At 47.1% G+C, this 23,349-nt stretch overlaps 1 protein-coding gene across 22 annotated transcripts in view; it reads right to left on the bottom strand.

Moving 5' to 3' along the window:
* LOC141574964 (trafficking protein particle complex subunit 9-like) overlaps positions 1-23,349 on the bottom strand; it is a 147,852-nt gene that overhangs the window by 115,412 nt on the left and 9,091 nt on the right. For 12 of the 22 annotated variants that reach the window (XR_012502123.1, XR_012502127.1, XR_012502121.1 and 9 more), the window contains 8 exons: positions 23,070-23,203; positions 22,604-22,657; positions 20,663-22,317; positions 20,243-20,355; positions 18,292-18,837; positions 12,620-12,737; positions 10,825-10,984; positions 7,052-7,768 (listed from right to left, as the gene is read on the bottom strand). Coding sequence is in view for 5 of the 22 variants with exons in the window: in XM_074352585.1 (XP_074208686.1) it covers positions 22,297-22,317; positions 22,604-22,657; positions 23,070-23,203 (209 nt within the window). In the remaining 17 variants the exon portion in view is untranslated. Of the gene's footprint in view, positions 1-1,910; positions 2,938-7,051; positions 7,769-10,277; positions 10,437-10,824; positions 10,985-12,619; positions 12,738-14,654; positions 18,193-18,291; positions 18,838-20,242; positions 20,356-20,662; positions 22,318-22,603; positions 22,658-23,069; positions 23,204-23,349 lie in introns of those variants that run through there. The other 10 variants (XR_012502126.1, XM_074352586.1, XR_012502130.1 and 7 more) reach the window with 10 other exon arrangements.

The raw sequence follows: 23,349 nt of genomic DNA, 5'->3' as shown, positions 1-23,349 counted from the left end.
GAAACACATGAGAACAAAAATAACTGACAGCAATTACAAGAATTTACGTGAGTGTGGTGAGGACAGGGACGAGGGGACGGTGAGACCCACCCTCACCTATTGTTCCAGGGAAGGCAGGGGCCTGAGGCGAGCGGTGCTGCCGGGGGACCCCAACGTGGTCAGCGCCCCAAACCTAAACTTCACCTAGATGCGTGTAGACAGCTTTTGAGCTACAAAATGTGGTCGCATTTCAAGCTGGACAATTTTACTCACTCCCACCAAGGGTAACAGGAGAGAATTAAGCTCTGTTCCTGCACCAAAGCATTGTTTAAAAAAGTAATGACTGTGGAATAGTAAAAGCAACAATGGAGTAAAAGTGACTGGAGGAGAGCGTACTTGACCCGAGCTCACTGGCCGCGTTATCTCACTGACGTTCAGATGCTGGCTGAGCCCTTACGGTACCAAAACAGACAGACCCACCAGGAGGGAGGTTTAATGCGCTGCTGTATTTTGATGCCGAGAGCCATGCCTGGTACACGAGGTTCTGGGTAAACAATGGTGACAGTGTCAACCACTATGGGCTAAGCACACAACCAGCTACTCCGCCAAATCCCAAGGACACACTTCAAAAGGCAAAAACAAGCTGGCATTCTCTGGTGGGTCTGCAGACTCAGAGCCAAGCAGTTGCTGAGCAAACATGTCACCAGTGACCCCTGTGACAAAAGAGGAGGCACTGGCCAGGGGGCTGGGGCAGGGCTCCAGGCTTCCACTGCTCACCCACCATTCTGTCCAGGGGGAGAAGGTAGTCCCTGCTTACGTTGCACCGATGCACCTACATTGACTGACACCTGGGGACTGAGCAGGAGGTGACAGGTGACGGGAATGGAGCCAGCCTGGGAGTGGCACGGTGCTGGCATCTGTGCCCTCAGCTTTGCCCAGACCACTACATCTGCCAGCTCATCTACAAGAAGCAGAAGGGGAGAAAGCCGTGTAGGTCACAGGGCCCTGCGAGGACAAGTACAGGTCATGGCCACGACATGCCTTGCCCCTTCCTTAAGCCATAGAGGTATGTCCGGGGAGGAAGTGAAAATTCATCCAGAGCCTGCCAGGCACCACAAGCAGGTGGGACTCAGGTCCCCTGTGCCTGTCACTCACAGGACTGGTCTGGACTATCTTTTTATCAATTCTCTGGCATCTTCTCCTCCAACTTACCAACAACCAGAAAGTAGAATCTGATTTTAGACTCACAGAGAATCGCAGAACACCTCCTCCACATCGGGCCCGGCAGCACGTGCCAGGTCCTCCGACCGTCACCTGTGGGACCGCCATGAGCCCTCTCCAGAGTCAAGGCCCGAGGCCGCAGGCCGGGGGGACACAGATTCCCACAATCTCCCCAGCAAAGGGGGACCATCTCTCGGCAAAGGCATCTCACCCTCTTCTGCCCGAGGGACATCTCGATAGATACACAGGGAAACAGAGCAGAAGGTGGGGGGGGGGTAGGCAGCCCAGAAGAGCTCGTCTGCACTTCCAAGGCAAAGTGGGTCCGTTGACCTAATCACAGGGACAAAGTGAGGACGAATCTTTCCCTGCTGTGCCCCATACTCGGTGACACGCCTTTCCCTGCGTAAGGAGCTCATTTGGAAGCCCCTGGCAGTGTTTCTGTTGTCCTAAATTGGCATGGTGGTTGTCAGGCAGGGAGAGAGGGCCTGAGCCGTGCAGGTGCTGGACCTGGGAAGCAGGAGACACTGGCTCCACCCCCAGCTCAACCAGCGCCTCATTCTGCATCTCAGGATTCAGCATGACATCTATAAGCAAAGGGATGAGACTGTCCCAGGACACGCTGTCCAACAGGAATGAAATGTGAGCCATGTAAAGAAAGTTTCCCAGTTGCCACATTTAAAGAGGTAACCCCCCAAAAAAACCCCTAGAAACTGATTTTAAGAACATATCTTACTTATTCTACTGTATGTAAAATACTATCATTTTGACATGTAATCAATAAAGAAAGTAACAAGATAGTTTACATTCTTTTTACTAGACAAATCTCAGCGTCTGATGTGCATTTGACCTAGAGCACATCTCAGCTCAGAGCAGCCTCCTCCCCAGCTCTCCTAGCATCAGTGGCTTTGGCTACTCTATTGGACAGCAACTCCAGGGGTCACACCAGGGTAATTGGCTGAAAAGCGGGAGTAAGTGTCCATAATAACCCTAAAAGAATCTCTCTGAAACAAAGGCGGATTCACTTTTAAACGTCTGAAAACCGGCGGGTTGCTCCTCCCTCACGCCTTGGCTACAAGACAGCCCTCCTCCTTGCTGATCCCTTTCTGGATGTAGGGAAGCAACCCTTCACATAGCCAGGGTGGCCGGGCATCCAGGTAGACTTTCCTGCTCTCTGTGTCCAGTCCCACGAAGTCCTCCTTCTCAAACAGGATGTAGAGCAGGAGGATCTTGTCCCCAGACTTGTCGGATGCACCGTCCAGCCACTTGGACTTGAGCATGATGAAGAGAGACTCAGTGAAGTCCTCGATCCTCTTCTCCACCACCCTGCAGTCCTCGTAAATTGAAGGCCACGTCGGTGCGCGGCTGCTCGGCCACCTCCCCATGCAGCACAAAGACAAAGAGCTGAGAGTCATAGAGCATGGTGCCATACAGCTCCTCTGCACGTGGAGCTTCTCGGAGGTCTTGGCCAAGAGGCAGTCGGTAATGGTGACAAGGCCCACGACCTTGCGGTGGGTCTGGAAGTCGCTCCACCCATTCTCGGGCGCATAGTGGTGACTGTAGTGGATACAGAGTGCCCACTGCGAGCCGCACGGGCTGATCTGCCTCACCAAGGAGATTCGCTTATAGATGCACAACAAATTCTGCTCTGAGATGATCCCCACGGGTTGGACCACCACGGGGAGAGTCTGGTGGTCCTCAGCACACTGCACGTAGTCAGGGATGTTCATGTTGCAGGCCCTGACGAGAGGGAAGAGGAGACCGAGGTACATACTGTGCTGCGGGCTGCGGGCCTCACTAGGTTGCGGTGACCTGGTGTGTACCAGTCAGAAGGCAGGGGAAGCCCAAGCAAAGCTGGGGGTACAGTTTGTCCTCAGCGTCTGCACATGGCTACCGCAGCTCGGATCACATTACGCAGCTTTTGGTCTAGGCTTCCGCCCTCTGCAGAAAAGGGTCATTTCTTGTTTTCTGTTTCCAAGCACCTAGCCAGGCCCTGATGCAAAGTCAGTGCTCAAAACTGCTGAATAAAGGAATGAATAAAGGAACTGCTTCCACATCCCTCAGCAGGATATAATGCAAAGAAACACAGTAGGATCAAAAGACCTGGATTTCAACTCCAATTTATTTGAACTCCTAAGCTGCAGAATACTTGATAAGAAAACTTGCTTTGGGGAGGAGGGTACAGTTCAGTGGTAGAGCACATGCTTAGCATGTATGAGGTCCTGGGTTGAATCCTCAGTACCTCATTTAAAAAAAAATGAAACAAATAAATAAACCTATTTACCCCCTCAAAAAATATTTTTTGAATTCCAAATTCAAGAAAAAAAGAAACACCTTGCAATTGACACAACATTGTAAACATGAGTATACTTCAATTAAAACAAAAAATCCTTGCCTTACAAGAATATATCTGGATTATGGAAGTTTACAAATGTAAAATGCCTAGGGTACCACCTGCATAAGAAGGAACTGTACAAATTTACTATCCCTCATTTATGAGCTATATTTCCTTTGGGGGGTATATAACCTCTCAGAGCTAATTTTCTCAGATTAAAAAAAAGAAGGAAACATTACCAGATTCTCCATACTGCTGAAGAATCAGATAAACCTATGATAGCATCTGACCCACAGAGTTTACTCAATGAATGCTTGTTGAATGAATGAATAAACAAGCAAAGTGAATGCTGCTCCCTGCCACAGAGCATCATGATGGTACTGCCTGGAAATCCCAAGCCCACGTTTCACCCCACTCTACACTAACCATGGGTGACCTGGGCAGGCCTGTGTGCTCCTCTTAACCCCAGTTTAATCATGAATAGAAATGAGGGCAATAACACAAACCTCAAAGGGTTAGTGAGTCATTACTGAATTGTATCCCAACTTTGCAAGATGGAACCTTTAAAGAAATTTGGGCAAAAAGTCCGTAGGCCCTCTCCATATTATCTCTTACGACTACATGGGAATCTACATTATATCTCAAAATAAAAAGTCTAATTTATTAAAGAGGCTATTGAGGTTAAATGAGCTCACTGTCTCAAATAAGGAACACACAGTACAAATAGGTCAATGCCCAGCTCATGAGATACACTCAGTAAATATTCCCACTGAGCCCACTGGTCCCTCCAACTTCAGAGCACGATGATGTGTCCTCATGGCCAGAGGCCCCTGCACCTGAAACTAACAAAGCTAATGGTCCCCACTTTCAAGAGCCCCTGCCACCACCGTAGGTCTAATTTTGTACTTGTAATTTTTTTCTTTTTATTAAATAGAAAAACGTAATTGCATAGCCTTCAGGTCACCAAAACCTGACTACAGAGATCATGATGGCAGCCCTTCTTCGTGAAACAATACAATGAAAAGCCATTTCCACAAGATCTCTGTGTAAATCTACTAGGGAACTTCATCCTGGACTGAGAGGAAGAGGACTGGGGAGGAGGGGGCAATCTGCGGCACAGACCCATGGGCTACCTGTCCCACGATGGGCTTTAGACCCAACACTCACCCTCAAGGAACTTCAAAATAGACACAGAGTGCTGTGGACAAGATTTTTTTTTTTTTTAAAGAAATCCCTGATTCTCTCGCAGGTTTTGTTTCTACCGAGAAACAAATGTCTTATGTGTATGTTTCACAAAAGACTTAAATTATTATCACCCCAACTTGATGCATTAAGAAACTGAGGGAGAGAGGTTTATTACATTGTGCAAGATTAGAGAGAGGCAAAAAAAAAAAAAAAAAGATTAGAGAGAGGCCACGTCGGACACTGTATTTAAACCCAAGCCCCTGTTCCAGTGCTCACTCTAGAAAGTGGGATATACTGCCCCTTTCCTGCCCTCTCCCTGCAATAAATGTCTGAAGAGTCTTTTCTGTGCCACCTGGAATCACAATCACTTCAATTTTCCACAAAGAGCTATGTCACTCCTTGGAGGATGTGTCAAAATATATATGTTGAATGGGAGGAGAGATTTGTATTTTCTGTTTCTCAAAGGAAACATGGCTTAAAAGAAACTGAAAAGCACTTTTCTCGTCTAAGTCTTCATTGTGCAGAGAAGGAAACGGAGGCTCAGAAGAGATGAGGAAAGGGCCTTATTAACCAATATTGCCTCAGCGCAGCACCAAGCCAGCCTTGGGCACTTCTGGGGGAGGATCTGGAAGGCCCAGGAGAATGAGTCTTAGAAAACGGAAAGAGAAGAAGCATACAAGGCCCCGTCTCTACACCACCATACCATGAAGTTCCACCAAATTACCCAGTATGGGTGCAGCCAACATTAAGGTGGGCTAAACAGGATATAGAAACCTGGATGTCTCAACCATAGTGGAAATTCCAACATTTACTATGATTTTTTTCCCAGTTCAAGCATCAGCTCAGTGGGCACTCTGTACCAGGCACTACACGAGGCCTGGAGTTCTCCCAAATACACAACTCTTATATCACGTGTGCAAACCACACACAGGCCCACCAGAAGGAAAATGCCCACAGATAAGGTGGGATTACTGAAACTGAAAGCAGCCAACCAGCATATATTACTAGCAAAAACGGTGCTGCTGGAAATAGACTCATGGACATAGAAAGCAAACTGTGGTTAGCAGGCAGGAAAAGGGGGATTAACAGATACACATTAATAAATATAAAATAAATGACAAGGACCTACTATATAGCACAGGGAACTATATTCAATTTCTTGTAATGAGTTGTACTAAAAACAATCTAAAACATATGTAGATACATATGCATATGTTTATAACTGAATCTCTGCTGTACATCTGAAACTAACATTCTAAATTGACTACACTTCAATAAAAAATAATTTTTAAAAATAAGTAAAAATAAAAGCAACGCCATTTAGAAAAAATAAAAGAATACTCTGATCCCCTTAGCTGTAGGTGCTGGAGAAATCTGATTACAAACACCAAGTCCACTGGATCACTCCAGCACTGGCTGTCACTTTTTCTGACCATCAGAGAGTCACTTGGCTTCAGTGAGTTTACTTTTCTCTTCTGTGAAAGGCTTCAGTTGCAACTAACGATGTATAGAATCTCATCATTCACAAACCCAACAATTAGTGAGGACTTCCCATGGGCCAGGCTCTGGAAATATGAAAATATAGGGTCCGAGATATATTCATGGGTAGAAAAAATTTATGCCATAAAGACATTAATTCTTCTTGCTTTGATAGACAAATTCAATACAATTCTGTTTAGATTTCCTACCAGATTTTTTATGGGTAACAAGATAATTTATGGTCAGGAACAACCAAGAAACTTCTTTAGAACCAGCACTGGGAAGGGGTGGATAGGTCATTCAATTCCACTGGTCTTTCTGAAGTGATGAAAACGTTCTGGAATATTAATGGTTGCACCACTGTGAATATGCTAAAGCTGCTTAATTGTAGCATTTAAGTGGGTGGACTTCATGGTGTGTGAACAATATCACAAAAAAGATGTTAAATGAAAAAATATTTCTTGACAATTATTTTTCCCTCTATACAACTAGTCTGCCCCACAATTTAAGAAGAACAAAAAAAAAAAAAAAAAAAAAAAAAAAAAACCAAATTTTGCCAGGAGCTCTTTAGGACTGCAATGTCCCTGAGTCTCTAACACCTCTGGTGGTGCTGTTCCTGTTAACACACCCTAGCTGGGCTGGGCTAGTTAGGGACTGTAACTATCTTTTTAAGATCGACGGTCACACGTTTCACCCTGGGAGAGGGAAGGATGGAGGATGTCACAGCCTCATGCCTTCAGCTCATTTTTAACTGAACCAAGCCTTGCTTTCAACACTGTAATCCCTCTCACTATAAAAACAGTGACATCATCAAGCACCGCCATCAAAACACGTGAAAGTGTTCAAGGTACTTACCTGGGGCAGAAACACTAAGGGAGGAGACGGAAGCTCGCTCAGCACTGACGCTCCCTTTTCCCGACTCCACCAGGAGAAGCTGGGGTTCACAGCTGGAGGCTCTCAGCCCGGGGAGCAGCGCCCACACCACTGAGCTGGTCCCCAGGGAGCGGGAAAGGGAGAGGAGGGCAGCCCCGGGGTCGCGGGGCAGGGAAAGCGGGGGGGGACGCGGGCTGTAGCCCCGCTCGGAGGCCAGCCCCAGCCCCAGCCGCCCGCCCCCGTCCGGGTCCGCAGAACCCGCCCGCCCGGGACACAGCCCGCCTAGGGGCGGGGACGGGCCGGCGGCCGAGGAGAGGCAGCCCGGGAGGAGAGGACTCGCGGGCGGGAGAGGGGAAGGGGACGCCAGCCGCGGACTGAGGGGAGCCCGGCTGGGGCGAGAGGCGGCAGGTGCACACCTGGCCCTGGACAGCTGTGGCCGGGGCGCCGGGGCAGGAGCCAAAGTCCTACCGGGCGAAAGAGCTGAGAAGCCTTTGGGGCCGATCCCCGGCTCGGAGCTGGAGCTTCCAACCCTCGTTCCAGCTGGCACCGACTGCGCATGCGCAGGAGGGCCAGCGATCCTCTCTGGGTTCTGCGAGAGAAGGTGGGGAAGCGAGGGACGGAGAAGATGGGAGGAGGAGGGGAGAAGGGGAAAAGTGGAGGGAGAGACATGGACAGGAGGAGCAGAGAGAAGGCAGGGATCTGGAGGGTGGAGGAGAGTAGCAGGGATGGAGAGAAATAGTTTTAACTCTGGGGGCATCCTGAAGGAGGCAGCAGTCCTGCCTCTGCACACTTCTCTAACCCTTCAAGGCCCGCAGCTCATATTTTACCTCCCTGGACCAGCCCTCCACCCAAGGCCTCTGCAGGACCCCTACGGGGATCACACCCATTGCCCCCAAGCGGAGCTGGGTTTCCTTTTGCTCTGGGAACCAAGCACCGGCAAGTGTTGTCGCTCAGAACTACCTTGGAAAGAGTACATATTCCCCTTTTACAAGCTGGGACACAGGCAGGCAAGATCTCTGCCTTACCTCCACTGTCCCAGGTGTTGTGCTGGCGGGGAGCGGGAGGTACAAGGTCAGATCCCAAAAGGAGCATACTGCCTGAGTGTTGGTGCATAGTCCCCATCCTTCCTGGGTAAACCACACCCCACCCTCGGGGAACCATCAAGGGCACACAATATGTCCCTGGGTGTGGGATAGCTGCCCTCAATTCCAGTGCCCAGCTTGCTAGGAAGATAGGAGTGTTACTGAGTCCAAATTCATTCTCCTTAGTGCAGGACAGGCCAGTAAGTTGGGAGACTAGGTGTTGGGGCATGGAATAGCAACTTTCTGTAGACCTAGATGGCAAACTAATATCCTGGAAAACCATCTCCCCAAGTCAGAATTCAGGCTCCTTTCCTACGAGATTGGTTTTTGCAATCTTCTTGATGTAGTAATTCTTTGTTGTTAGAATCCTTTGTTCTTACAGCTATCTGCCTGGGTCAGATCCCTGTAAACCTCCAACAAAACAAACGTTATTTTCTATTATGTAACTTGTTATCTTTATATGAATGGAAAGGTGTTAAATATCCTTAAAGGTCAGAGCATTCAAAATAGGCTCTCCTGTATATTTTAGGCTCTTGGCAACATTGTTTTACAAGCAAGATGAAGCCTAGGAGACAGAGCACAGGGTTAAGTCAAAGGAACAGATCTAATATGGAGTCAGATTTCTTCTTTTCTATTACCAGGGCAGAAGACACTTGAGGATTTAAATCCCTTTAAGTTAAAAATAAGTAATACTTTAAAGGAATTTACATACATAGGTCGGAATGTGCATAGCATATCTGGAAAACACACAAAGGATTGTAAACAGTGGCATCTCCAGGGAGGGCTGAAAGAAGAGAGGATGAGGGAAAACTTCTTTCACTTGTGTATTTTTGTGCACTGTTTGAAATTTTTTAACCACATGCATGTATTTCTTTTTCAGTTAAAAAAAAATGTGTAATGGAGCAAAGGAGTAGCAAGCTCAGCAAATACAGCAGCCATGGAATCACTGAGCCTTCACTTTTGATTTAATCCAGGAAGCATTTATTGACTCTCTCCTATGTGCCCAGTGCTGTTTTAAGACTTCTTTTATTTTTTTTTTTTCATAAAATAATAAAGTGCTATTCCTCACCCCTGCCCATGGCTGGTGGAAAACCAACTGAGTTTTTATTGAGTTGTTTTCCAAGAAGTAGAGATCAGTTATAAACAGAACACATCTTCAGGGCAAGACAGGCGGAGTGGTTTTCCAGCAGGCCAGATAGCTATGAAGGGTTTTCAACAGAGGCACACAGAGGCTGAGAGAGAAAGCCTCCAGGACCCTACAAAAAGCTGCCCAAACTGCCTTCTCCATGGCACTACTGAAATAGGAAAGAAAAAATCTGACTCCATATTAGATCTGTTCCTTTGACTTTAACCCTGTGCCCTGTTTCCTAGGCTTAGTCTTGTTGGTTCTGCACCTTTTGTAAAACAATGTTGCCTAGAGCCTGAAATATACAGGAGACCCTATTCTCAAGGTTCTGACTTTGAAGGATATTAACACTTTTCTATTCACATAAAGATAACAAGTTACAGAATAGAAAAAACATTTGTTTGTTGGAGGTTTACACGGATGTGACCCAGGTGAAGAGCTGCAAGAACAAAGGATTCTAACAACAAAGAATTCATACACCAAGTTTGCAACAACCAAGCATTCCCACTTCCCATTTTTAATATAAGAAGAGCCTGAAATCTGACTTGGGGTGATGGTTCCCCAGGACATTATTCTACCATTTCTCAGCTGGCTTTCCAAATTAAAGTCGCTATTTCTTGCCCCAAAACCTGGTCTCCTGATTTATTGGCCTGTAATGCACGAGCAGAACAAGCCTGGACTCGGAAACACAGACATTGAAAGTACCCATTTGGTATATTAAATGACCTGCTTCTACTCATCTTCCTGACGTTTTATTCTCTTGACCACTCCTGCTATGTTTATGAAAAACCTGTCATGTGGACACATTTCCACCTCTAGCCACTACCCTTCCAGGTAAGAACTGATGCCAAGAAGGCAATGGAAGTTGCTAGAAGGTATTACCTGGACAAAATAGAGCAGAAGTGGGTTCTGGCTGATGTTCAAGAGCAGGCTGGAACACCTGACAAGATGTTATAAGTACAGATAGACAGCTGGGCAACAAAGGAGAAGCTACTAAACTTCCATGAGGGACTTGTTGGATAGGAAGGAAAAGTCCCAGACTATAGCTCGGATCCCACCACGAGCTTCCTGGGCGAGTCTGGGCAAGTAATTTAAAATCTCTAGGCCCGTGCTGTCCAACATGGGAGCCACCAGCAACATGCAGGATTATGAAGTTATTCTGTAGCCAGACAGAATTATAAAAAGACATTTTATTGCAAAGGCCCAGCAGGTATAATATTTAAAAACGTTATTGGTTATCTTGACCTAACGAGTTATTTTTGTATGTGTAGGTTTCTGTGGTTTGTAAGGCCTGTGACTAATGATTCCGTTACAGTGAAGTATTTTGAAATTATAAGTTACTGGACACAGTACCCTCATATCACAGTTGAAAAAAACTGATCCACATAAGCAAGGTGATCTGACTTATTAGTTATGAGCAGGGGCTCTGGGGCCAGCCTGCCTGAGTATAAATTCTCACTCTGCCTCCAGGGGGTTCTGTGTGAATCTTGGACAAATTATTGTTGTTTTTGTTGTCGTTGTTATTATTTGTGCCTCTTTTTCCTTACCTTTTAAGTAGCGAGGAATATGTAGACTCTATCTCCTACTGTGTTGGCAGGATTAAATGAGTAAACGTCTGTGCTGCCCACTTCCCTGGGTTTCAGCATTCTCCAGGCAATCAGTGCCAAACTCAGAGGCATTCTCCACTGTCTTCGTCAGTCTGGGATGCTGTAACAAATTACCGTGGGCCGGGTGGCTTAAACAACCAGCATATTCCTTATGGTTTGGAGGCTGAGACTTTCAAGGTCAATGTATCCTTGAGAGGATTGCCAGCTCGAAGATGGCTGTCTTCCCAATATCTTCATATCCCAGAGAGCAGAGAGAAGCAAGCACTCTGGGGGCTTGTATAAGAACACTAATCCCATTCATGAGGGCTCTACTCTCATGACCTCATTTTATCCTACTAATCACCTCCCAAAGGCCCCACCTCCCAATACCATCACCCTGGGAGATGGAGTTTCGACATATGGATTTTGAGGGGATGCAAACATTCAGTCCACACATCGGCTAAGTCTCCCCAACATGCAGTCATCAAACCTGTAGCTAATTTCAAAGTAATATTTATATCTCTCTGCCCATTTCCATTCCTACATCCACTATCACCGAAGCCCTGTTACATTTTATTCCTTATTTTTCTGGTAGAGATTTAATTGATTCCTCTAACTCCAATGCTCCCCTCGCTCCAGTCTGCTTAACAGCCCTGCCAGGTAGGTCTTCCTTAAAACACCTTCCCACTTCACCTGGTTGTTTTTTAGTTGTAAATGTCAGAATCCTCTCCACACCCCATCCTATACCTTTAATCCGTTACACTACGTCTCACTATGTTATTTTCCTTTTACCAATGTAAGAAATTTCCATAAGCTTAAGAGCTTAAACAAGCACAGATTTATCAGCTTATGGCTGTGGAGGTCAGAGATCCAACACAGTTCTCACTGGGCTAAATTCAAGGTAGCAGCAGGGTTCCTTCCTTCTAGAGGGTCTAGAAGAGAATGTTTCCTTGTTGTTGCTGTTTTTTTCCAGTTTCCAGAGGTCACCCACCTTCCTTAGCTTGTGCCCCACGACTTCCTCCATTTTCATGGTCAGCAGGCTTTCTGAACATTGCTCTATGGCTACACCTCCCTCTGATTTTAAACTCAGCTGGGAAATGTCCTCCATTTCAAGGACACCTGTGATTACATTCGGCCCACCTGGACAATCCAGGCTACTCACCCTATTGTCTCATCTCAGGATCCCCTTGTCCCATCCCATTCAGGCATTATGAATGTGGCTGTGACACTCACCTTGTGTAACATTTCCTCTCATGAGCATTTTATGGTTCAAGGCACATATGAATGACTTTTTGTTTTTCTTCCTTAGCCTTTCTACATTCAGTATGTCTGGTGAGATTATATGAATCCTTTTTATTTGTCCCCCTGCACTAATCTTTAATAATGTATCATGGGTTTAAAATGCTAACTGATAGACAATTTAGAAGACAGAAATCCTCTAAGATTTTTGTCCTAAAATATCTGTCATGCATTTTGCCATGTACAGTAACATGTCACAGGTGGCTACCCTGTGGCCGGGGAGGGACATGATTCTGCCATCACACTCCCCTCATTCTCACCAATGTGCTGATCACCTAACCAAGGACCTATGCTCCCCGCTTCGCTCACTTCCTCCTCCTTTCCATTGACTACCCTGTTCCCATCGCTTCCTTCATTCAGCACATCAGGATTTCATGACCACATTCTTCTCTAAATGGAATGGGTATCTTGAATCTAATGTCTGACAACTGTTCTTACTGTATATGCACACACTGACCTGCACATAACCCCGTCCAGCTCTTTATTTTCCTAGAATCTCCCAGAGGAATCAGTTCCATGATGATGGTGATGATGATGATGATACTGACAATGATGACAGGGACCTCTCAAGGATTCTGATAAAGAGAGAATCAGTAAAGGGAGGGAATCATTGCAAAATTGCCCCAGAGACAGGCTTAAAAGTAAATAACTGCTATAGTGTTTAATGAAATTGACTAATATTTAACTATTTTTAAAACTTTATATCACTGAATTTAAAATTTTAACGGGAATTCTCATTCACCAGTAACCAAGATTCAACTCTAGGACCAAAGTCTAAGGATTTCAATCTTCTAACAAATTGTCCACTAGCCTTTTAAACACGTGATCCTTTTAAAAAGCTTAGTGCTGGGCTGAAAATAAGCAGGATTCATATAATCTCACCAGACACAGTGAATGTGGAAAGACTAAGGAAGAAAAACAAAAAGCCATTCATAACGTCTTGAACTTCACGTTGCTCACAGGAGAAAATGTTAGCCAAGGTGAGCGTCACATCAACATGACGCCTGAGTGGGATGGGGAAGCTGATCTTCCTCATCAGACATTTATGCTGATTTGTTAGATGCCAACACAGTTTCCTCATTGGATTTGCTTCTAACAAGTATGGAAGAATTTACGTTCTACCAAAAGCAGTCTAAACATTTTCCCCTGCTGTCAGGTCTCTGGACTGAATGTCCCCACAAGAAGGACATGAATATGTTTCATAGGGAATTCTTCCTGAGAAGCAACAGGATTTTCGAGGGAAGAACTGCAGGCCCCCCATGGAGGGCTGGAGGAGGGCTAGAGGGGGCACTGGAAAAACAGCAGGAGTGAGTTCAGATACTACCGCTCAGGTCGCCAAAGACAGCATTGCTATCTCTGAGGATATGACATTCTCCCAAAAGTTCCATGAGTGAAGGTACCTGTGAACACTAAGCAGGTTGTTAAGAAACAGCAGCACATAATTTGCGTCACAGCTCAATTACAGTATGTTTTGATATTTGGAAAATAATTAGCCCATTTTCCTTTGAAACTGCAGCAGTAGCAATAGAAATAAAAAAGGCTGAGCCGTCTTGGAGACAACAATCAATAAACAATTCTAAATCTGCAGGATTCCTTGACGATATGCAAGCAATGAGCTAGATGTGTGCTGCAGATACCTCTTACTGCAGGGCTCACTCCTGCAAAGCATAGAACTAGTTTTCTCAACAGACAGAGGGAACCAAGTCAAGATACCAAATCTTGAGAGATTTACTATATGGCAGGAAAGATCACACAAGTACATCCAGCCAAATATGAATAAATGTAATCAAATATTATCAAATGTGATTGGAGCACAGATGAAACAGAAATTCCTTTCACCTGGGATCTAGAGAGACTTCTTCAGAAAATGTGGCTTTGGAGATGGCGAAAGACATGGGTGGAATTTTGGCAGAACAGGATGTAAGGAATTTTAAAACTGATTCTAAAATTCATATAAAAATTCAAAGGATCCCAAATATCCAAAACAATTTTGAACAAGAAAAACAAAGTTGGAAGACTTGCACTATCTGATTTTCAGCCTTTTTTTTTTTTTTTTTTTAAACTACAGTAATCAGAAAGTATGGTGTTGGTGTAAAACAGGAAAATAGAATAATGGAGCAGAATAGAATGTTCAGAACTAAACCAACACTTATATAGACAATTGATTCTCAAAAAGGATGCAGTGGAGAAAGGATCTTTTCAAAAAGTAGTGCTGGAAGAATTAGATAGTGATATGCAAAAAAAAAAAAAAATGAACTTTGATCCACACCTCACAAAATATACAAAAATTAACTCACAATGGATCATAGATCTTAATAGGAAATCTAAAACTATAAAACAGCTAGGAGAAAAAGCATAGGCTTAAGCTTTATGACCTTGGGTTTGGCAAATATTTCTTTGCTATGTCACCAAAAGTATAATCTATTTTAAAAAGAAACTGATAGAGTGAACTTTATCAAAATGAAGACTCTTCAAAGCTGTTCTAAACACTGCTAAGCAAATGAAAAGACAAGCCATAGACAGAAGCTATTTGCAGATCATATATCTGATAAAGGTCTCTCTTTGTATCTGATCCAGAATAAAGAGGTCTCAAAACTCAATAATAATGCAAACACCTGAATGAATGAATGAGGCCAGAAAACACACTTCAGTAAAGATATCCAGATGGATAATAAGCATATGAAAAGATGCTGATTAAAGATGCCATTAGTCATTAGAGAAATGCTTTTAAATACCACAGTGAGATACTAGTACACATACACACAAGAATGAATACGATTAGAAAGACCGACCTTACAAAGTGCTGGTAAGGAAGTAGAGCAACCAGAGCTGATACACACCACAAGGAATTTACAATAGTACAACCATTTTGGAAAAGTCTTTAACAGTTTCTTTAAAAAAGGTAAATACCTATCTACCATATAACCCAGATATTCCTCATCTGGTGCTTTAGAAAAGAAAAGCATATGTCCATATAAAGACTTGTAACCAAATATTCACTGCAATTTTATTTATAATAGCTCAAGTTGTAAATAACCCATGCATCCATCAAGAAGTAAATGGAGAAACAAATGATGGTCTATCCAAACACTGCTCACAACAAACTATTCAGTAAAAACTCAGAACTAAACAATACTCTGCTATAAGAAAAATAAGCTATTAATACAGCAACACAGATGACTCTCAAAATAAGTACACTGAATGAAGGAAGTCAGACAACATAGAGTAGATACTGCATTAATCCATTCATACAAGGATCTTGAAAATGCAGACCAATATGTTGTGATGGAAAGCAGATCAATGGTTTCCAGGGGAAGAGATGGGGAGGGAGGGAGGGACAACAAATGGCAGGAGAGAAGCTTTGTGGGTGATGGGTATGTTCACTCTCTTGAATGTGGTCATTGTTTCTTGGGGATATACTTATGTCAAAACGTATTAGCTGTACACTTTATACGTGTGAAAATTACTTTGCCAAGTATACCTCAAAGCTGTTTTAAGAAAACAGGCACTTCAGTCCTGATCCACCTCAGCGCCTGATTGGAGTGACATGATCAGTCCCTCACCCTGTTTGCCTAACAGGAAGGTAGAATACCTCTCACGGAAAATAACATATGGATTTTTCATTTGCAATGTCTGCCATGTAATAAAGAATTTCAAGACATGCAACATGTCAAGACTATATAACGGATAATATGAGAATAAGAAACATTAGACAAAGGATGCAAACCCCCAGGTGATGTAGGCATCAGAGTTACCAATAAAGGCTATAAAATACTTTTAATATATTCAAGAAAATAAGGAAATTATGGGAGAATAGACAACAGGGTAAAGACTTTCACCAGAGAAATATACTGGAATGTATTTTTAAGAGAAATCAAACAGATACTCTAGAACTGAAGCTTTCAGCTCTGGAAACAGGTAAACAGAGCTAATTAGGATCCCTTTTAAGTAAAACTTTCAGTAATGCCGGGTAAAATACAACAACAAATGTAACACAGAGCTAACTATGGAAAGAGAAGTTCCCAGGTGACAATACAAAGAGGACACTTAAAGCCCAGAGTGGTAATCTTGTGAGCTGATGCCACCACACCCTGGAGGGAAGGGGTTTTAATCTGCACATAAATAGAGATACAATGTCCATTTAGGAAAAAGGGTCCATACCAGATGTAGAAGACTCTTCCTTTATATCTATACAGTCAGAGACAGAGATGTAAAGTGGCAGCAGAGGTCACAGTGACACAGGGCCCTGGGCCAAGGAGTGTGAACACCTCTGCAAGCTGGGAAAGGTAGGAAGACGAATCCCTCCCTAGAGCCTTGGTGTGGAACGTAGCCTTGGCCACACGTTGGTTTTAGCCCACTGACAATGACTTTGCACTTCTGCACAATAGAACAGTGAGATGATGAATGTGTATTGCTTTAAGCCACTGAGTCTGTGGTCCTTTGTTACAACAGCAAAAGGAAAGAAACTCAGGAACCAACATGAACATGAACCCCAAGCTGCCTGCTGTGCTGGCAGGAAGTTCTTTGTCTCTGAACCTGGGGGAGTCTCCTGTCTTCTGGCAGCATCCACAAACTACCTCATGCTAACTTGACAGCTTGCAGAGGGTTATATCTTAACCCTGCACAGTTCTTGATATTTAGTTAATAAAAATGATGGTGTCATCATGGGTATTTTTCCATCTTTTAAATACCCTTCAGTCTTCTAATAAAGCTACCTCTAATTGAGAGACAGTGTAAATAGTTTTCAATCTTCATAATAAATAACTGTGGTTTTATTTGGTTACTTAAATTATGAATAATAATATTCACATTAGTAAAAGTTATTAAAATCAACATTGTTTAATGAAAATATCATTTCTTTTTGCATGAACATGTATTAACTACAATAAATGTTCCATGCTTTGTTCTACGATTTACTGTTAGAGCCTTAAAGAATAATATTTTCCTCAAAAGATATTATGGCAAAGGGATTTCTTTTGGTGGAACAGTTCCTACATCAAATCTGGTGCATGGCTCAGGCCACTGGGAACCTAGAGATGATAGAAATTAGGAGGCATTATAAACACAAAATGATTTTTAAAGGAATTAAACAACTGGATGTGTGAAAACAAAGAATCTGAGAACATTCTAGTGAAATAAATGTATTTTTCAGCTTAAGCAAGACACTGGGTGAATAAATCTAAAATGAAAAAACCACCCAGAGATCAGCAGTGAGTCATGCATGCAGTGTGACTGATCAAAACCAAGTTGTTTCCAAACCAGTGTGCAGGCTTGATGCCTTCATGAATCAAGTCTGTGTGGCACCAGGCCATCTCGAATACATGTTGATGAGGTATTTATAAGCCCTTCACCATCCCAGCACAAAGCCCACACATGAGCCACAAGACCATCACCTACACATCTGCAAAACACACAGCATGGTGAATAGCACTTTTCTTGTTCAGTAGCCGGTGGCAGGGCACTGTGAGCAGACAGAGATACAGGGACACAGAGACACAGAGGCACTTCCCCGCACTCAGCTGATAACCTTCCGTGCATTCCTGGGGACAGGATTGTCATAAAATGCACCATGGATTGATCCTCCTCCTAGGAAAGGAACGGTAGGTCTGTCCTCAGGTTGGAGCAAGGGTGGCCGGAGGATCTCAGAAGAGCTGTTTCAGCACAACCAATAGAAATGTCGGCCACCGTGACCACGAGAGACAGGTCTCCTGCCATCCCGGTAGGCACTTGGGCTCCTGACAAAAGCTGGGCTCAGTAAAGGCTTGAGTAGAAGGCACAGACCTGAGGGATGCCCCAGCAAGAGACAGGAGGTAGGGCCTGGTTTATACTGCTCTGGGTGTATCCCAGCCTCATCCGAATACGAAATCAGAAATTTGCAAAACAGCAGAGCTGGGATGGATCATCTACTCCAGACTCCTCACCTTACAGGTGGCAGCCCTGGGAGGCAAAGCAACGTGCTAAAGGCAGAGCGTGGAAGTGGCAGCACCAGATGAAACGCACCATGGCAACCCCCGTTCAAGGACGCTGACACTGAGGACGGGGCCAAGGTTTCCAACGAGGAGAATGAGACAGTGTAAATACTTTGTTCCCCCCAAAACCCCAAATGTTTACTAAGGCACGAAAACTCACCTTAACTAGCTCTCTTCTGAGGGGGCTCTTTTCTGTCTCCGTCTTTCTGTCTGTCTCCATTTCTCTCTCTCAGACACAAACACATACAATTTTGTGAAAGGGGACTTCCTGCCATACAAAGACAGACTTCACATCTTCAGAGAAACACTTGACAAAGCACACTTCCAATTCAAGTCTTTGTGTGAGGTCTGGGCAACTGGCTTATTTTCTAGAACAATAGGTGGTTCCAAAATCAGGAGATCATCTTCCCCAAAGGAAGAGTTCTGGTCCGTGTTGATGAAGCTGGGGGTGTCACATTTCATGAGCCCGTTCGGCTCCTCCTCTGGCCACCTGCTGCATCTGATGGCTTCCTGGAGCCGAACATCACTGTCAAGGGCTATGGTTGGGATACCAGCTTTGGCCTTGTCCAAGCGGTCCACTTCATTGACGTAGCAGTGAAAGAGGGACCTAGATTCGTCATTGTGCTGCCAGAGAACCCCTTGGGCACCAGCGGTCTTCCAAAGTCTGACACAAAGCTGTTCAGTCTGAATCTCTTCTCGGGAGACTCTGCATTGCAATAAAGAAAACCAAAATAAAAGATCGCTCACACTCTAGCTCGGTGACCTGAAGACTTATAGTTTTTGATATCTGCTGAGAGCAAATCCCTGCACAGAGCATGCTGACAAGCACTGGAAGTGAGAGACATCACTTTCGAACACATACAATTACACCCAAGGCAAAAGTCTCGTGAGGGCCCTTGGACCATCCTGAAAAGACATCCCTCCCTGAGAATCCTCAATAATGGTGCATCGCACACCAGTGTTTCTCAGTGGGACCCTCAGATCATCTTCATCAGAATTAGTTAAAGTGCTTCTTAAAATGCAGAATTCTGGGGTGCACACCCTCAGAGTCTCCAGAAGTAGGGACCGGCAGTCTGTATTTTCATAGCCACCAAGATCACTAAACATGCTCAGGTTTAGCACCGCGGTCTACATCGGGTCACCTGAGCATCAACAATGCTGTCTCATGGGGTGGGGGGGTGCCATGTGTGTCAGTGTGCTGTCCTACCCACGTGTCTCCCCTGATTCTCAGAACTGACAGTGCAGTCCCATTGGGCAAGAAATACCACCATTTCACAATGCATACGCAGGGCGCCTGACTGACAGATACAATCAGTGCTAGGAAAGGGGACAAAACTCAGGTTCCTCATCGCTTGTTTCACTTACTGTGGGACAAATGATCAATTCAAGGGTAATAAATCAGTGTATGAGTGAATAACATGACTCTCGTTAGTCCCACGAGTGCCTGGAAGAGCGAGCCTGGGCACACTGAGAATCATAACAGCCCATCTACTTAATTGTCATCCTCCCCAGATTTATGTAAAGGTTACTTCCACCCAGGCAGTGACCCCTGAAGGGCAAGAATCATGTCTGAACACACTCTCAAATCCAGAACAGAACCTGACAACAATTAAGCTCTGGGGTCTGTGTTTAGCGAGTGTGGAATCTCAGTGATGCCAGCTCTTAGACCTTGCCTTCCCATCCCACCCCTCACGATATGGCCCTTATGACCAGCCCTCCCGGGGCTGGGGCCACGGAACCCATTTACAGGACTGGAAGAATCTGATCATGTAAACCATCCCCCAGATTATCATCAAGAGTCACCTGCATTTCAGGGATCAGTAATCCCAGAAGCTTTGCAGTTCAGGCAGGTGAGGGATTTTTATATCAGCTCTGTCTTCTACTGTGACTGCCTGGGTGACATCAGACAAGGAATTCTCAAAAGCCTGAGCTTTTCCTTTCAGGAATAATCTAAATAACAAATCTCGTTGACCACTCAACAAATGTGATGTGAAGATCAATGATTTACACAGGAGTACAACATTCACTAGGTCATGGATTTAGAATCAGAGAAAAATCATTTGAGAAAGATTGACAGAATGTAGCTTTAATGCAAATTTAAGTATTCTTACCTTTCAGTAAATCATCTTCTTCCCCAACTTATCACTTCACCCAAGTTTAAAAGATGTTTGAGAACAGGGATGAGTGTGCCAGCAATCTGGGACCCAATAACCTAAAATGTCACCTAGGAAAAAGAGGGGAGTAACACATTTTTAAAAAGCATGGTGAGGATGGCGGGGCCATCCCCCAACTCCAGACTAAGAAGCTCTAAGTAATAGATTTCCTGCCTGCCTGGGGCATCAGCTGATGTGAAAACCCACCCAGAAACCTCACTGTCCAGCAGCTCCTCCGTAACACAGGCTACACTTTCTCAGAATTAAGAATTGGGGCCAGTAACCACTTCGCTGAAGAATAAAGACAAAGAAGAAGAAGAGAGTTCTGCCCCTCCCCAGGGGAGAGCCCAGACCTTGGGCTGCATGCACTGAGCCCACCTCCCAGGAGAAGGATAAACTGGAGAAGGGCGTCCTGCGAAACTGGGGCAGCAAATGTTGAGATGGGAACAAATTGACGGGCTGGCCAGGGACAGCCCCCTCCGTCGCTGCCTTGGCGGCTGCCTCCGCCCCCTCAGCACATCCTGCCCACTTCTGGTGGTTAAGCTGTCAGGGAAACAGTGCTTTGCGACCTGGGGCAACAGAGGCTGCCCCCAGGCCAAGCTGCGGGGGAAATGGGATCTAAACCACCAGCTCCCAAGCGGCAAGCTCCATACCCCCGCCAACAACCCGCCGCCCCCGCACCCTACAGCACCCCCGGGGCAATATGTCCTGGAGAAGGGTGACCCGGGAATGAGGGGCAGCAGAGGCCACCCCCACGTCAGGCCTCCAGAGAGATGGGAGCTTATCCTCCAGCCCGCCAGGGGCAGACCCCCCTCCTCTCCAACCCCTGATGTCACCGCGCCCACCTCCCAGGAGCAACCTGACCGGGTGTGGGGTTTCAGGCTAATCTTGGGCGGGAGAGGCCGTCCCCAGGCCAGGTCAGGGGAGAGGAGAAGAAGTGGCCCCATTAGGCGGGGCAGCCGGCCGTCGCAGCTGCCTCTGCCCCTCGACAGCATCGCGCCCGCCTCCCAGGAGCAAGCTGACCTGGAGACGGGCATCCGGCTTCTTGGGCAGCAGAGTACGCCCCCAGGTTTGGCCGTGGGGAAGAGGAGAGCAAATTGACAGGCTCCGCGCTGCAGGTCCTCTACCCCTGCCGTCGCCTCCCCCACACCTTAAAGGCACCGCCCAGGGCACCCCTCCCCCAGCAGGCTAAATGGGACAGGTGTGTCTGGTGATCTGAGGCAGGAGAGGCCACTCCCACACCAGGCCATCGGGTAGACGGGAGCCAATCCACCAGCTCCCCAAGGCAGCCCCCTACCCCCACAGCAGCCACCGCTCCTGCCCCCTGACCGCACGGTGGCCGCCTCTAGGGAGCAGGCTGACCTGGAGATGGACGTCCGGCGAACTAGGGACAACAGGGACCGCCCCCAGGGCAAACCATGGGGAGAAATGGGAGCAAATGGACCGGCTCCATGGGAAAACCTGCCGCTGCTGCCACCACCCCCAACGTAACACGCCCGCCTCCTGGGGCCAGGCCGACTAGGATACACGTGTCTCTTAACCCAGGGCAAGAGACACCGCCCCCAGGACAAGCCGCGGGGAAGATAGGAGCAAATGTGCCCGCTCCCCCGCTGCAGGCCCCCGACCCCCGCCACCCGTGCACCCTGACTACCCTGCCTCCCGCCCCCAGCAGGCAAAGTGGGAAAGGGTTGTCCCGGGACCTGGCGCAGCAGAGGCCGCCTGCAGGCCACGCGGCACAGACATGGGAGCTAATCCTCAAGCTCCCCCGGGGCAGCCTCCCTATCCCCGCAGCCACCACCTTCCCAGCCCCCTGACTGCACCGCACCCATCTCCCAGGAGCAAGCTCACCTGGAGTCGGACCTCAGGCAAATCTCTGGCGGCAGAGGTCGCCCCCAGGCCAGGCCGCGGGGGAGAGAAGAAATGGAGCAGCTCCCTGGAACGGACCCCAACCCCCAGCCGCCGCCGCCGCCGCCTCCCAGGACCAAGCTCACCTGGAGACCGGCGTCCCGCCTCTACGGCAGCAGAAGCCGCCCCTGGCTCCGCCGCGGGGGAGAGCGGAGCGAATTGACCGGCTTCCGCGCGGCAGCCCCCCTATCCCCGTGGGCCCTGCAACTTAACGACACCGCCTCCACTCCCCACTCAGCAAGCTGAGTGGGACAGGTGTGTGCGGCGACCTGGGGCAGCAGAGGCCGCTCCCAAGCCCGGCAGCCGGGAGAAGGCAGCTATTCCATCAGTTCGCCAGGGGCAGCCCCGCTCCGCCCCCTTGCCGCTGCCACCGCCCCCTGACCTAACCGCCCCACCACCCAGGAGCAAGCTTACCTGGAGTCCAACATCTGGCGAATCTCCGGCGGCCAACGCCCCCCCCAGGCCAGGCTGCAGGGAAGAGAAGAAATCGACCGGCTTGCCCGGGCAGCCTCCCACCCACCGCCGCCGCCGCCGCCGCCGCCGCCCCCTCCGCCACCCCAGACCATTGCACTAATCTCAAGGGGTCAGGCTGACTGCGAGGATGTGCACTTGCCTTCTGACCCTGGCCACGTGCCTGAGCACCTTCCTGCACCCCTACACTCCCTGTACCTCTGCACCCCTGCCACTCTCTGCACTTCCGCACTGCCTGCACCCCCGCATCCCCTGAACTGCCTGCACCCTCCACAGCCCCTGCACCCCTGCCACCACTTACACCTTTGCACTGCGTACACTCCTGCACCCCTGCACCTGCTTGTCCCACACACCACCTCTTGGGCCTGTGGCAGAGTCTCTGCTGTTAGACCAATGCACAGGAACTCACATCTTTGCCAGTATATGATGCATCAGTGGACGTCTGGGGTTGGCTGCAGGAAGGTACATGTTCCCGGTCACTAGCCTGGGCCACTAGGGTGATCTCTGTGAGGTCACCCAGGACGGGCTCAGAGATGCTGTTCTCTGGGAAGAGAGGAGTTGAAACCGGTCTTGAGGGCAGAGCTGTGCTCACCAGGTCGTCCACGCTTCATGTTTTACACAGGGTTTCGGAGAAGTGAAATGGATCCGGCCAAGTAAGACCGGCCTGCTGTGCGCCCACCTCAGTCCTG

The sequence above is a fragment of the Camelus bactrianus genome, chromosome 25 (genome assembly GCF_048773025.1).
Source record: "Camelus bactrianus isolate YW-2024 breed Bactrian camel chromosome 25, ASM4877302v1, whole genome shotgun sequence".
Taxonomy (NCBI): domain Eukaryota; kingdom Metazoa; phylum Chordata; class Mammalia; order Artiodactyla; family Camelidae; genus Camelus; species Camelus bactrianus.
Note: the sequence above shows the minus strand (reverse complement) of the source record. Positions and strands in the feature narration are given on the sequence as shown.